Here is a 16,437-nt window from a genome sequence, read left to right as displayed (position 1 = left end):
CTGCAATCTTACCTATTTAATGTTATATCTTTGATCCTCCCAGTATGTCAAAGTAAATAAACAACCTGTCAAATTTTCCTGTTCAGCCATCTCTTTTTATTCTGGTCTTTCCTGTGACTTTTATTAAAGTTGAGTGAATCTTTATATTGTTTTATACTAGACTCAGAAATATTTCAGCAAGACTTGCAAATAAAAACAGAAAGACAAGACACCTGGCCAGGTGACGATAATTCTACTTTTCAAATTCAGGAGGAGGGGCAGGGTGGTCAGCAGATATGCTTTATTCCACGTAACCATACACCCCTGAATACAAATGATCTAAGCCACTATTAAGAGAGAGAATGTTAGTTTTTATAGATGACCAAGCCTGTTACTTATAAACTAGAAGCTGTAGAAAAGACACATAGATTGTCCTATAGCCTGAGCAGCAGAGAAACTTGTTTGCAGAAAAAGAAAACCAAAGGCAACATATAAAGAAAAGCAGACATAAAGCAGAGAGACAGTTCTAATGGATTTCCAACTCCACCCTTTCCTAAAGCTAGCTGCATTTCTGCTCTGGGCTTGAGATGATCCTATAGCCCTGTGGTAAAGTTCACTTTTTCACTCAGGCAAGCTAGAGTTGGTTTCCATTAGTCAGAGAGTCTTGACTAAAACAATAGGCTATCTTGCCTTTGCTGACTATCCTTTTATATATGTATATGTCTTTTAATATATTTTACCCAGAAAAGAATCTGAGGAGTAAGTCAAATGCAAGGAGAGTTTGACTTGAAAAGGTTTAATAACATAGAAAGGCGAATAAGTAATGAATAAAGAAAGAATTTAGCAAAACTGAAAGACCAGGCTGGGGTGAGAGGAGCTCTACTATCTCCAAGTCTTAGAAGAACTAAAAATATTCTTAGTTTTTGCAACATTTTTACGAGGTAATAAGCATGATTACCAAATCTGTGATCCTTCTTTTGTTTTATTTGAGGCATGCTAATTTTTACATTTCTTCCTAACTTGTATAATGTCTTCTTAAGGAAAATGGCAAATTTTGGAGTTGTGTAGAAAAATCATTTTTAGAAGTACAAAAAGAGAGACTTCCCAGGCGGTCCAGTGGTTAAGACTCTGCGCTTCCACTGCAGGGGGCACAGGTCCGATCCCTGGTCCGGGAGCTAACATCCCACATCCCACTCACATGCTGTGCAGCGCGGCCAAAAAAAAAAATTAAAAATAAAAAAAGTACAAAAAGACACTTGATGTTAAATTGTTGGGTTATTTTTATTTTTACTCTTATATATTTGGACAAATTCTTACTTTAAGGTATTATCTCATTTTATAAATAACTACTGAAATAGAGTTTTTAATCCTTTCCTTCTCTGTTAATTTATTCAATTACAGTTGACCCTTGATCAATGCTCCCATATAAACTTATAGCTGGCCCTCTGTATACACGGTTCCCCTGTATCTATGGTTCCACATCCAGGGATTCAACCAAACTCAGATGGTGTAATTCTGTAATATTTACTATTGAAAAAAAATCCATATATAAGTGGGTCTGTGTAGTTCAACCCCTGTTTTGTTCAAGAGTCAACTGTAATTATTTCTACTTCAAGGTAAGGTTACAAGAAGATGCGTTCAAACCCTGTCTCTACCACTTACTCACTGTGTGCAAACAACTTACACTCTCTCTCCTTATCTGTAAATGGAACTAAAAATATCCACCCACAGGGTTACTGTGGTGATTGAATTAGATCACATACATAAATTCTTTCATACAATGTCCGGCATATACAAGCACTCAATAAACATTAATTATATTGATAAAATAAAATGTATATTTTAGGGCTTCCCTGGTGGTGCAGTGGTTGAGAATCTGCCTGCCAATGCAGGGGATACGGGTTCGAGCCCTGGTCTGGGAAGATCCCATATGCCGCGGAGCAACTGGGCCCGTGAGCCACAATTACTGAGCCTGCGCGTCTGGAGCCTGTGCTCCGCAACAAGAGAGGCCACGATAGTGAGAGGCCCGCGCACCGCGATGAAGAGTGGCCCCCACTTGCCGCAACTAGAGAAAGCCCTCACACAGAAACGAAGACCCAACACAGCCATAAAAATAAATAAATAAATAAACCCAAAGTTTAAAAAAAAAAAAAAATGTATATTTTAAGGCAGGACAAGAAAATTTAAACATAAAATTTTCTGTGTCCGTCTGGGCCTCCACTCTCCTTCCTTAATGTGCAGTGTGCATCTGCATTGCACATTAACCAGACCTCCTCAAAGATGGGAGTGCCTGCTTGACCATAAAAATCAATTTTTTTCCCCTTTCTTCTGACACTAGCAATGTAACTTCTTAAAAGAATGGCATTCTTTCCCAACTCTGAAAGATGTCATGGTGACTTGCTGCTTGCTTTGTATGTGCTCACCTGGACCATGTGTCTTCAGTGAACTTTATGTAAAATATCGGTATGTCATTTTAATGTACAATCCTTCGTCTTGAAAATGTATATGACTGTATCTTCAAATAGGTAGAACAGTTCTCAGAGCTTTCTGAGAGTCTGTCTTCCAGGTTATAATCCTCAGTTGGTTTGAATAAAATTCCCTTTATTCTTCTTACCTTGATTGCTAATTGAATTTTCGTTGACAGTATTTTCTACCTTTCAAAGACCCATTATTGTAAGATGTCCCATCCCCAGTACCTACCTAGGTCTTCCATTTTCAATCTCATACAGGCCATTCTGGCTCTTTCTCTCAACATGCCCATCCTTTTCATTAAACTTGGGTGAAAAGTTGCTTTCACTGTAATGAGAATACCAGTGCAAAATAAGAAATAATGACCCAATACTACCAACAGCTTAATAATGCCAGTCAGTTATTTATAAAAGCAGTATCCTTGAAACTAAATTTTTAGTTACAACTTTAGTTAGTTTTCATTTACAAATTCATCAACTCCTTCAAAACAGTTTCTGGAAAAAGAAAATTTGTTTAACCAAAACACCTTGTAAGACAAGGATATGTGTTGTAACCCCTCTGGGAAGGACTAATGGCAGGCAAGCTGGAGCTCCTCCACATACTACAAGAAAGTCTATGTTACTATTAGCAAAGTGGAATTGTCCGTGGGCACAATATGGCAATTAATGGTTCCTATAGTTCTAAAAATAAGATTCCTTCTGATATTTTGTCATTTCTACTGTTTCAAAGTAATTTTAATTTCTTCAAATGTACACTGAATGATACTTTTATCAAAGTAAACCCACAAAACATGAATTCACCCACAAACTGCATAATAACCATGATGTAGATTAAAATAGATATAATATGCTGGAAATGTTCCAGATTTGATCTGGATATAGCTCTGGATTACAGAGTTATATAAATATAAAATCTTACTGAGCTACACCTGCATACTTAAGAAATGTATACTTTACTGCATGTATGTCATACTCAAAAAAAATTTTTTTAAGCTATAAATAAACTACTTTCCTCCCCATTATGAAATCGCTGACATAATTGCACTGACAGTGAATATTTATATAGCACTGGACAGTTTATGGGCAGTTCTGACATACGTTTCACTTTTTTTCTTGCTTTAATTCCAATAAGCAAGAGAATAGATATATTTGTGCTCTGTTTTGGAAATAATTTCCAACTTGAATGATCCAGACATTTCCTCAAGACTTCTAACCATTCTCCCATTGAACACACATGTAAAAATAATTAAATGGTAAAAATCATGAAATTATAAAACCAGAGTTACAATGCTCTTGGGACTCTAGAAATTCACCATTATATGTGGAATCTAAAAAAATGGTACAAATGAACTTATTTACAAAACAGAAATAGAGTCACAGATGTAGAAAACAAACTTACGGTTACCAGGCGGGAAAGGAGGCGGGGGGATAAATTGGGAGATTGGGGTTGACATATTCACACCACTATATATAAAATAGGTAACTAATAAGGACCTACTGTATAACACAGGGAACTCTACTCAATACTCTGTAATGACCTATATGGGAAAAGAATCTAAAAAAGAGTGGATATATGTGTATGTATAACTGATTCACTTTCCTGTACACCTGAAATTAACACAACATTGTAAATAACTATACTTCAATAAACATTTTAAAAATAAAAGAAAGGAAACTAAATAAATATTGAATACTATTTAATGAAATACTTGTTGAAGTATATAGGGGGAGATGTACTGATACATCAAAAAAACAAGATGGAAGGAGGAGGGATAGATGGATATATATGTGATAAAATAAGTATAATAAAATGTTCATAAAAGAATCAAAGTGGTGGGTTTATGAGTGTTCCCCATAAAGTTCTTTCAAATTTTCTGTATGTTAGAAATGTTTCATAATAAAATTTTAGATGAATAAAGGGAGCCATCTTTTGGGGAAAAAAAAAAAAGCATGACTAGTTATAATTGAAGCATTAACGTTAGTAATAAAGCTTGATTTAGATAGTGATACAAATTTAACTTTTAAAACACAAATTGAATGAAAAATAAGAAGATGTATTGTCTTCCTCTGTTTACACTGTATAGCACCCCTGGCAACATCATTAATTTTAATTGTACATAATGTGTATGTATAATATATGTGGAAACATGTATATCATCTAAAATGAGGGAAATGGAACTCATTTACAGCTAATAATTTCTCCACAAGTTAGCTTCATGATTAACTAATAATCCAAGTACTATCACAAACACACCTTTGGATTAAATAAGGAAACTGTGGGCTGAAATCAAGTCACAGAAATAAGTGACCTGGTAAAGTTTAACAACCTAATGAACTAATACTGGATAATTCCAACTAGCAAAATTTCTTATTTAACTGACTAAATAAGGCCTTGAGAGGACTATCATTTATAATAAATTTACCCATTAAATCAAACTTATAAAATGTTCCAAAACTAGGGCAGCAGTTTAGCAGAGTAGTTAAGGGCATGAAATCTGAAGTCAGACTGAGTTCAAGTCCAAGCTATACCATCTACTAGCTACATGACCAACCATATGCAAAGGACAAACTTTCTGTGCTTCCATTTTTTGTGTGTGTTTATTTTTCTATACAGTAGAAATAACAACCCTGTCTGCCTTCCAGAATAGTTATAAGAATAAAATAAAACAATGGTTATAAAACATTTAGTACAGTGCCTAGCTCATAGTTAGCACATTTTACAACTCTATCATTATATTTATCAAAAGAAGCATAAATATAAAACGTGAATCAACACAGCACTTCTCTGAATTTAGTCAAAACATTTTTGCTTGACTTTTTTTTTTTTCCTCTTTCTCTCTCCTTTTTCTATCCCTTTTCTATCTTCTCACACTGGTCTAATTTTATCATCATCCTGTTCTTAGTAATCTGGAAAAAGTTTCTGAAAAATATTTTCACTATTCAAATACAAGTCTAGCTATGTTGGAAAATAACCACAAAAGGTGTTATTGATAACCCAAACAAAAGAAATGAAAACAGAGACCACCACTTGTCATTTCATAAAATAAAAAACTCCACAACAAAATAGATTTACCTATTTGGAAAGATCATCATAAAACCCCCAAAAGAATAAACAAAAATGAACTGAATAGCTTTGGCAAGAATTCAAGCAAATGTGAGGGACTTCCCTGGTGGTCCAGTGGGTAAGACTCCGTGCTCCCAATGCAGGAGGCCTGGGTTCAATCCCTGGTCATGGAACTAGATCCCACATGCATGCCACAACTAAGAAGCCCGCCTGCCACAACTAAGAGCCCGTACGCGGCAACTAAGAGCCCATGTGCTGCAACTAAGACCTGGCACAGCCAAAATAAATAAATAAATAAATATTTAAAAAAAAAAAAGAATTCAAGCAAGTGTGGAAACTGAGTTATAATAAAGTCAAGCACTGGATAAAAACTATTTTTCAACTATCAAGTGATAATTTACAAATACAACCATTACCTTCTCCAAAAGTCTTACACCCGGCTAACACCAACTAATTTACTCACCTGATCTGAGGATCTGCCCACCGAGGTCCAGCCAAGACAGAGACTGCAGTGTATTCCACAGGATTATAGTCTTGCCACTCAACAAGCCAGCCTACCTTTTCATTAGGAACCTGGCTGCGTTGAACTTTTGAACCTGGGTAAGGAGATGTCCGAGCCTTGTTGTGGGAATTCTCTTTGGTACCATTAGAACCAGACATCGTGTTGGAGTTAAGATGAAATCCACAGGATGAAAATGAGTTACTGGGAGGAAAAAGAAAAACGTTTTATATAAGTACAAAATTAATTAATTGAAGAACCTAATTCACAGACCCCAAAATAGAACTTTTCAATTTCAAAGACTTAAAAATCAGAAAATTCTAAATTTGATGCATATTAGTGTAAAGATCCAACATCTGTGAGAGATTATTTTCAAATATTAAAATATTGCTAGGGACTTCCCTGGTGGTCCAGTGGCCAAGACACTCTACTCTCAGTGCACTGGGCGTGGGTTCAATCCCTGGTTGGGGAACTAGATCCCACATGCATGCTGCAGCTAAGAAGCCTGCACGCTTCAACTAAGAAGCCTGCGTGCCTCAACTAAAGATCCCGCATGCCACAACTAAGATCCCACACACGGCAACGAAGATCCCGAGTGCCGCAAATAAGTCCTGGTGCAGCCAAAATAAATAAATAAATATTTTTTTTAAATATTGCTAAATCTTATTAATTGAAACCTACTCATTGAATTTATTTTCATTGAGAAAAAGGGACAGAAGTTTACTTTTGTTAGCACAAATGTTGGGGAAGAGAAGTTTGTTATAAAAATTCAACCACAAAAACAAATGTAAAGGAAGACTCTTAGGTCTACATGAAAGAATCAATTTTAAAAAATAGTTTATGGTCTAACATACATGTGTAAAAAATGTATGGCAAAAATAGCCCAAAAGAATAACAGGAAATGGAAATATACTGCTGTAGGAGTCTTACATTATACACAAAGTAATGTAATATTACTTGAAGTCAGACTGTGATAAATGTACAAATTATAAACTTTAGAGTAAAATAAGAGGTGTAGAGCTGAAATAACTAGAAAGCATATACAAAAAAAAGGAAAACAAAAAACTGAACCTTAACCTTTACCTCACAGCCTACACAAAAATTTTTCATTTCTCCTCCTGACTAAAAACTTAAATGCCTTCTCATTATTCTTAAAGATTAAAATTCCTAATGACTCTAAATTAGGATATTTAATATGATAAAGGGGATTCTGAGAACATGGTAAACTGATGACAGCTCCCTTCCCCTGCTCTCACAATACTGTAACAATTTGCCCTTCCTGAGACAAATGGTGTATGGGACAAACACCAACTTTATGGGGTGGTGAAATAAGTCAAATTCATGTGCCTCTTGATATCATATAGTGAGAAGCACAGAGCAATCATTTCTGAGGTATTCCTTACAAGAATATATGACCTGAGCCTAGACATGAGGAAATATAGGACACACCCACGTTAAAGGATAACTTACAGACTAAAGGTCCATACTCTTTAAATCACTAAGGTCATGAAAGATAAAGTTAGAAGAACTCTTCCAGACAGAGACATGAAAACTAAGTGCAATCAATGATGAATATACTTATATCCTTCAACTCAGTAATTTCATTCCCGGTAATCTAGCCCATAAAAATGAAATAACCAGTTACATGTACAAAACATGTTTATTTCAGCAATGTGTAATGGGAATTAAAGGCAATGCCCAATAATGTGGGGATGGCTTAATAAATATTGGAACAGCTACACCATGGAATGAATATTAAGTAGTTATTAAAAATAATGACACCAAATGACTTGTCAATATTTTCATAAGGTATTGTTGAAAATGAAAAGCAAGATGAAGAAAAATGTATATAATATGATCCCATTTTATAAAGTAATGATGGAAAAAATAAATAAGTACATATATTCAGGTTACAGGGCCTTTACACATGCTGCTCTTTCTGCCTGCAACAGCTTTCCTTCCTCCTCCAAGTAGCTAACTTGCGTTTATCCCTCAGATCAATTCAAAATTCACTTTGCTGTACAGCAGAAACTAATACAACACTGTAAATCAACTATACTCCAATAAAAATTAATCTAAAAAAAAACCCAACAAAGTTCACTTCCTCAGGGAACTCTTCCTCTTAACTCCCTAGGAGAATTAAGGTTCCTCCTGCCATATGCTATGCTATCAGAGCTCGACTGTACTGTGAATTACCATGATTGTGATTTTACATTTATTAGGTTGAAATCTGACTGTAGCAAATGGAGAACAGGTAGCACATCTGTTTTATTTCAACACTTATATCCTGTGTCTGGCATAATGCCTGGCAAACCATATATACAGGAGATCCTCTGTCATATCTGAAAGTAACAGAAAAAGGCCACATAAATCGTAGAGACCAAAATTTCATTGTGATTACTGAAAAGGAGTTTGATTGGAGCTTCATCTTTAAAAACGAAATTTAAAATTATGAAGATAGGGGTGTGGCCAAGATGACAGAGTAGGAAGACCCTGAGCTCACCTCCTCCCACGGGCACACCAAAATTACAGCTATCTACAGAGCAACTACTGATGAGAAAGACTGGAAGACTAGCAGAAAACCATCTTCTACTAAAGATATAAAGAAGGAACCAACCACAATGAGACAGGTAAGAGGCACAGAGACATGGTATAGTGAAGACCCATACCCCTAGGTGGGCGACCCACAACCAGGAGGATAATTACAACTGAAGAGGTTCTCCCCAAAGATCAAGGGGTCCAAGCCCCACATCGGGCTCCCCAGCTGGGGGGGTTCTGTACCGAGAAGATGAGCCCCCAGAATGTCTGGCTGTAAAGGCCAGCGGGGCTCACTTTCTGGGGAGCTAGAGAGCGGAAATAGACTCCACTCTCTCACGCTCTGGGACCCAGGGCAGAAGCAGTCATTTGAAAGGAGCCTGGGTCAGACCCACTTGCTCATCTTGGAGAGCCTCCCAGAGAGGCAGAAGCAACCGCGACTCACCCTGCGGGCACAAACACTGGTGGCAGTCATTTTGAGGAGCTCATTCTACCACAGGGACTCTATAAATTCCACTTTGGAATCCTCCCTCCAGCTTATTAGACCCTGGACCTGGACCTACCCACAAGCCTGTCAGCAACAGTACTGGGACATCACAGACCAAGCAGCTAGCTAGGTGGGGACACACAGCTCCATCCACCAGCAGGTCAGCAGCCTTAAGCTGCCCTGAGCACACAGCCACCTGGGGGACGGACACTGTCCACCAGCGGGCCCAAGACCCGGCCCGCACACCAGTGGGTGGGCACCAGCCCTGGGATCCCCTGGGTCCCAGCCTCGCCCACCAGGAGGCCAACACTAGATCCGGGACCCCAGCCCCACTACCACCCAACCCAGAACCTGGCTCTGCCCACAAGTGAGCCAACAGCAGAGCCTTCCAGGGCTCTGCAGCCAGCTGCCTCCTGACGCAGCCCTGCCCACCACTGGCAGGCAGCTTCTGCAGGAGGCAGAGCCTGGCAACCGATGGATGTGGGCCAGCCACATGTACCAGAGTGCCCACAGTAGTGGGCAGGCCCACATTTTTTTTTTTATGCAGGCCCACAGCCTGCCATAAAAGAAGGACCCACACAGCCCACATGAGGGGCACCCTTAGAGCTCTAGTGACCAGAGGGTAGTGCACAACTGAGACTCATAGGACGTCTCCTATAAAAGGCCACTTCTCCAAGGTCAGGAAATGTAACCAACCTACCAAATACATAAAAATAAAAACAGCAAATTAGGCAAAATGAGGCGACAGAGGATATGTTCCAAATGAAAGAACAAGATAAAACCCCAGAAGAAGAACAAAGTGAAGTGGAGATAGGCAATATCCAATAAAGAGTTCAAGGTAATGATCATAAAGATGATCAAAGAACTTGTTAGAAAACTGGATGAACAGAGTGAGAAGTTAGAAGTTTTTAACAAAGAGTTAGGGGCTTCCCTGGTAGCACAGTAGTTATGAATTCACTTGCCAGTGCAGGAGACATGGGTTTGATACCTGGTCTGGGAAGATCCCACATGCCACAGAGCAACTAGGCCTGTGCACTCTACTACTGAGCCTGCGCTCTAGAGCCCACGTGCTGCGACTACTGAAGCCCGTGCGCTCTAGGGCTCACGTGCCACAACTGCTGAGCCCACGTGCTGCAACTACTGAAGCCCGCGCACCTAGAGCCCGTGCTCCACAACAAGAGAAGCTACTGCAATGAGAAGTCTGCGCACCACAATGAAGAGTAGCCCCTGCTCGCCGCAACGAGAGGCTCACGTGCAGCAATGAAGACCCAATGTTGCCAAAAAAATAATTTAAAAAAAGAGTTAGAAAATATAAAGAAGAACTAACCAGAGACAAAGAATACAATAACTGAAATGAAAAAATATACTAGAAGGAATCAACAGTAGACTAGATGATACAGAGGAATGGAATATCAAGCTAGAAGACAGAGTAGTGGAAGTCACTGGAGCAGAACAGAAAAAAAGGAAAAAGAATAAAAAGAAATGAGAACAGTTTAAGAGACATCAAGTGCACTAGCATTTGCATTACAGGAGTCCTAGAAGGTGAAGAGAGAGAAAGTGGCAGAGAACATATTTGAAGACATAACAGCTGAAAACTTCCCTGACCTGGGAAAGGAAACACACAACCAGGTCCAGGAAGCACAGAGAGTCCCAAACAGGATCAACCCAAAGAGGACCACAGTGAGGACCAAATCAACATCATAATTAAAGTGGCAAAAATTTTTAAAAGAATATTAAAAGCAGCAAGGGAAAAGCAACAAGTTACATACAAAGGAACTCTCATAAGGCTATCTGCTCATTTTTCAGCAGAAACTCTGCAGGCCAAAAGGGAGTGGCATGATATTTTTAAAATGATGAAAGGGAAAAACCTACAACCAAGAATACTGTACCCAGAGACTTCCTGGTGGTCCAGTGGTTAAGACTCCGCACTTCCTCTGCAGGAGGCACAGGTTCAATCCCTGGTCAGGGAACTAAGATCCCACATGCCACACAGTATCCCCAAAAAAATAAAAAATAAAAAATAAAAAATAAAGCTGGTGTAAATATGGGAAAATATAAATTCATATACACTATTAGTGTGCAAATAGATACAATTAAAAAAAAAAAAGAATACTGTACCTGACAAGGCTTTCATTCAGATTTGATGGGAGAGATCAGAAGTTTTACAAACAAGCAAAAGCCAAAAGAGTTCAGCACCACCAATCCTTGTGTAAATTTACTTTTCACTTCTGTTTCATTATTTTCTAATACAGTTCATTTTCTAAACAATTTTATTTTCAATCAAACCCAGAAAAATTAAGGGACCTGCAGTTCTAAGAGGGAAGTTCATAGTGATACAAGCCTACCTCAGGAAACAAGAAAAATCTCAAATAAATAACCTAGCCTTACACCTAAAGGAACTAGAAAATTAAGAATGAACAAAACCCAAAGGTAGTAGGAGGAAAGAAATCATAAAGACCAGAACAGAAATAAATAAAATAGAGACTAAAAAAACAACAGATAAATGGAACAGAAAAGAAAGCCCAGAAACGACCCCACACTTATATGGGCAATTAATCTACAACAGCAGAGGCAACAATATACAATGGAGAATGGCAGCCTCTTCAATAAATGTGAAAGAAACAAACTTGACTACTCTCTCGCACCAGGCACAAAAATAATTTCCAAATGAGTTAAAGACTTAAATGTAAGACCTGAAACCATAAAACTTCTAGAAGAAAACATAATCAGTACACTCTTTGACATTGGTCTTAGCAAGAATTTTTGGATGTGTCTCCTCTGGCAAGGGAAACAAAAGCAAAAATAAACAAATGGGACTACATCAAACTAAAAAGCTTTTGCAAAGGAAACTATCAACAAAACAAAAAGGCTGCTGACTGAACAGGAGAAGATATTTGCAAACAATATATCTGATAGGTTGTTAATATCCAAAATATACAAAAAACCCATACAACACAATGTCAAAAACAAACAACCCAATTTAAAGAATGGGTGGAGGATCCGAACAGATATTTTTCCTAAGAAGACACAGAAATGGCCAACAGGAACATGAAAATATGCTCAACATTGCTAACCATCATGGAAAGGCAAATCAAAACCACAATGATGGGCTTCCCTGGTGGCGCAGTGGTTAAGAATCTGCCTGCCAATGCAGGGGACACGGGTTCGAGCCCTGGTTTGGGAAGATCCCACATGCCGCGGAGCAACTAAGCCTGTGCGCCACAACTACTGAGCCTGCGCTCTAGAGCCCATGAGCCACAACTACTGAAGCCCGTGTGCCACAACTACTGAAGCCCGCGCGCCTAGAGCCTGTGCTCTGCAACAAGAGAAGCCACCACAATGAGAAGTCTGCGCCCTGCAACAAAGAGTAGCCCCCGCTCACTGCAACTAGAGAAAGTCCGTGTGCAGCAGCGAAGACCCAATGCAGCCAAAAATTAAATAAATGAATAAATAAATAAATGTATTAAAAAAACCCAAAACAACCACAATGAGATATCACCTTATACCTGTCAGAATGGCTATTATCAAAAAGACAACAAATAACAAGTGCTGGTGAGGATGCGGAGAAAAGGGAACGCTTGTGTGCTGCTAATGGGAATGTAAATTGGTGCAGCCACTACAGAAAACAATATGGAGATTCCTCAAAAAAATTAAAAATAGAACTACCATATGATCCAGCAATTCCACTCCTGGGTATTTATCTGAAGAAACCAAAAACACTAATTAGAAAAGATACACGCACCCCCATGTTCACAGCAGCATTATTTACAACAGCCAAGATACGGAAGCAGGCTAAGTGCCCATCAAAAGATGAATGGGTAAAGATGTCTCTCTCTCTCTTTCTCTCTCTCTCTCTCTCTCTCTCTCACACACACACACACACACACACACACACACACACACACACACACACAGTGGAATATTACTCAGCTATAAAAAAGGAATGAAATCTTTCCATTTGTGACAACACGGTTGGACTCAGAGAATATTATGCTAAGTGAAGTGTCACACAGAGAAAAGAGAAAGACAAATACTGTCTTTCCACTTATATGTGGAATCCAGAACACAAAACAAATAAACAAACATAACAAAACAGAAGCAGAGTCATAGATATGTAGAACAAACAGGCTGTTGCCAGACGAGAGGGTGGTAGGGGGAGGAAAGAAGTAGAAAAGGGAGAAGATTAATTGAGGTACAAACTTCCAGGTACAAAATAAATGAGTCACGAGTATGAAATGTAAGATGTGGGGAATAACTATGTTATCTTTGTATGGTGACATAAGGTAACTAGACTTACCCTGGTTATCAAGTTAAAATGTATGGAAATATCAAATCACTATGTTGTGTAACAGGAACTAATATAGTGTGGTAGGTCAATTATACTTCAACAACAAACTCAGAAAAAGCAATCAGATTTGTGGTCACGAGGCGGGGGGGCGGGGCTAGAGGGGAAACTGGATGAAGGTGGTCAAAAGGTACAAACTTCCAGTCATAAGACAAAAACGTACTAGGGATATAATGTACAACATGATAAATATAATTAACACTGCTGTATGTTATATAAATATATGAAAGTGGTTAAGAGAGTAAATCCTAAAGTTCTCATCACAAGGAAAAATTTTTTTTCTATTTCTTTAATTTTGTATCTATCTGTGATGATGGATGTTCACTAAACATGTTGTGACAATCATTTCATGATGTATTTCAAATATTTATGCTGTACACATTAATCTTACACAGTGCTGTATATCAATTTTATCTCAAAAAAACTGGAGGGAAGAATTATGAAAATAAATTGTATATTATAGGTATATAAGTATATAGATTTGGTTATAACCTAAGTCTTCAAACAAGGAATTAATCAAATTTGTTTTTATTATATTTCTATTACATTTTATTTATAACTACATTATTCAGCAAACTTCACTTTTATACCTTCACAGTCAAATCAGAGTGGATAATTTTAGCAAAAGTATTAGAAGCCTTCATCAAAATTTCCCCAAGACCTCCCTTATTCCTTTGATACTCAAACCATTCTTGCTTGAAACACTATCTGTTCATTGGTTTTGTCAACTTTTTTTTTTTTTAACAAGAGCATTATGTCTTTTATTTTCCATGCACCTGTCCCTGTGTGAATTGAGGAAAGGATACTACCTGCCTTTTTTTTTTTTTAATAGACTTTATTTTTTAAAGCAGTTTCAGGTTCACAGCAAAACTGTGCAGAAAACACAGAGCTCCCATATACCCCCAGTCTCCCCGCCACACACACATAAAGCGCCCCCCATATCAACATGCCCCACCAGAGAGTTACATTGGAAATAAGTGGACCCAAATGTCCCAAGTGAGCAGTGGGGCAGTAACCATGGAGATCAGTCCTCCTCCCTCCCTACCCTACAAACAAAAAGTCGGTATTAGTTGTTTGTCCCCAGGATAAAACCAAAAGTTAAAGAAAATGAAGGAGTAGAACCTCTATTGTGAATTAGGTATTAGAGAACACAGCAGAAATTTAGGCTTAATATCTCTGTAATTCACACTGAGGAAATTAACTTAGGGCAGCTATGTTCAGCGGGGAAGCTGCTGCACAAGTGTCAAGTCTGGAACGGGAAGGGGGACGTTTCCAGCCTGACCGCCTGCTGCCACCCGCCCACACACCCTCAGCTGAAACCGCCCGGTCTAGGTGCACTGGAACATGGGGGCAATATTCAATCAGTGCTCCTTCTAAAGAGAACAATGCCTATTATCTACATTAATCAAAATATAAATAACCAGCATCCGTCAGATGTTTGAGAAAAAAACAGAAGGAAAAAGGACCAAAAAGGAACAGAACCACTGACCCAGAAGGGTCAGACAATTCAGGAAACAGAAGATAATTTTTATTCTAATGATCATTTTTACAGATTCAAAAGACTTTTATAGCCATAAAATAAGAAAAGGCTATTAAAGAGAGCAATGAGGGGGAAAAAGCTCTTGTCAAAATTTACAATGCAATAGAAGAGATGACAGAATAATGCACAGGACGGCAGTCTGAACTAGTAATCTAGAAGATAAATTTGAGGGAAATCTCTAAGAACTTCATACAAAAAGACAAACCAATGGAAAATTAAAGAAAAAGAGAAATAGAGGCTCTACCCAGAAAGTCCAAAAGCTATCACTGGAGTTCCCGGGGTGGGGAAAAAGGACAGGACAGAAGAAAAAATGGGGGAAAAAACAAATAGAAGAAAATTTCCTCGTGCCGGAAGTAAACATGACATGACAAGCAAAAAAATAAATAAACAAGAAACAAAAAACAAACAAAAAAACCTCCTAGGGGCAGCCTCATAAAACTTGTTTATTACTCCGCGCCTAGCATGGGCATGGTACCTGGGACACCGTGTTTAGAAACCAGAAGGAGAGAGGAATAAAAGGAGGAGGCAGTGTGAGCTACCATAAATGCCTGAATTTATCCAAGGCAAATTTTTTTACAAAGGTAACTAATAAATATATTATCTACACTGAAATGGAGAAGTGGAGGAGAGCAATAACGACTTATATTTTTCCTTTTACAGCATTTATACTGTTCGCATCTTTAAACTACGTGCATGTTTTAATTTTAACAATAATGTTTTAAGTATTCACCAAAAAAAACAAAAAAACAAAAAAATGGCACGGAACAACACCACACCCAAACATGTGCTATTTAAACTCTCTGGAGACAAGAACGTTAGTGACTCATGGAGGATGGCAAAGTTCGAATATCATAAGAAAGGTCACTACCGCTTGCTTTTCTCAAAAGGCAGGTAAAACATCTTAGAGCCTTTTAAAAAACGTGTATATGGCCGTAAAGAGCTGGGACCCACGCAAAGCCTGCTGAAGCCGCCCGACCAGAAGCTGCTTCCCCCTCGCAACGCAAGGACTCGGGACAAGGAGCCAGCAGTAGAAGAGGTAATACCTGCACGCCGCGATGCTGCAACGGCCCAAGGACTTGAGAGTCACAGAGGCCAAGGCCACAGAGAGAGACACGGTGGCTAAAGTCTTCCCCAGGAAGCGTCCGGCCATCTGCGGCCCGCGGGGAGATGTGCGGAGCGGGGTCGCTGTTAGCTTGGGCCGCAGCCTCCGGCCTCCCCACACCCCTGGGCCCCGGGTATCCAGCGGGCACTAGGACCGGGCGGCCCTCGGGTTCCGGAGCGGGAGCAGCCAGTTTTATCTCATCAACACACAGGGGACCAAACGCCCTCCCCAAACAACAGCCCAGCTCGACACGGCCCGCCAGGGGACGCCCAAGCGGCCAGCGCCAGCAGTCGGGAAAAGAGCCAACCGCGTCGTGACGCCCCCGGTGCGCGACGGCACTTTACGGCAGCGCCGTAAAGCGAAGACGGCGCAGGCTTCGTAGCGCCGGCCTCGTTCGGCTTTTCGTCCTTGCTCAGCT

General features: G+C 39.1%; 1 protein-coding gene across 3 annotated transcripts in view; it reads right to left on the bottom strand.

The window, feature by feature from the left end:
- NUDT9 (nudix hydrolase 9) overlaps positions 1–16,262 on the bottom strand; it is a 31,245-nt gene extending 14,983 nt beyond the window's left edge. Inside the window, exons 1-3 of one of the 3 annotated variants that reach the window (XM_082391758.1) lie at positions 15,961–16,262; positions 5,975–6,214; positions 2,680–2,775 (exon numbers count right to left, since the gene is read on the bottom strand). In XM_082391758.1, the coding sequence (XP_082247884.1) occupies positions 2,680–2,775; positions 5,975–6,214; positions 15,961–16,067 (443 nt within the window). In that variant the 5' untranslated portion in view covers positions 16,068–16,262. Of the gene's footprint in view, positions 1–2,679; positions 2,776–5,974; positions 6,215–10,921; positions 11,334–15,960 lie in introns of those variants that run through there. The other 2 variants (XM_082391759.1, XM_082391760.1) reach the window with 2 other exon arrangements.
- Positions 16,263–16,437: the final 175 nt, after the last annotated feature.

This window comes from Balaenoptera borealis, assembly GCF_965194805.1.
Source record: "Balaenoptera borealis genome assembly, chromosome: 4".
Classification (NCBI taxonomy): Eukaryota; Metazoa; Chordata; class Mammalia; order Artiodactyla; family Balaenopteridae; genus Balaenoptera; species Balaenoptera borealis.
The sequence above is the reverse complement of the archived record's forward strand: the minus strand, read 5'-3'. Positions and strand labels throughout refer to the sequence as shown.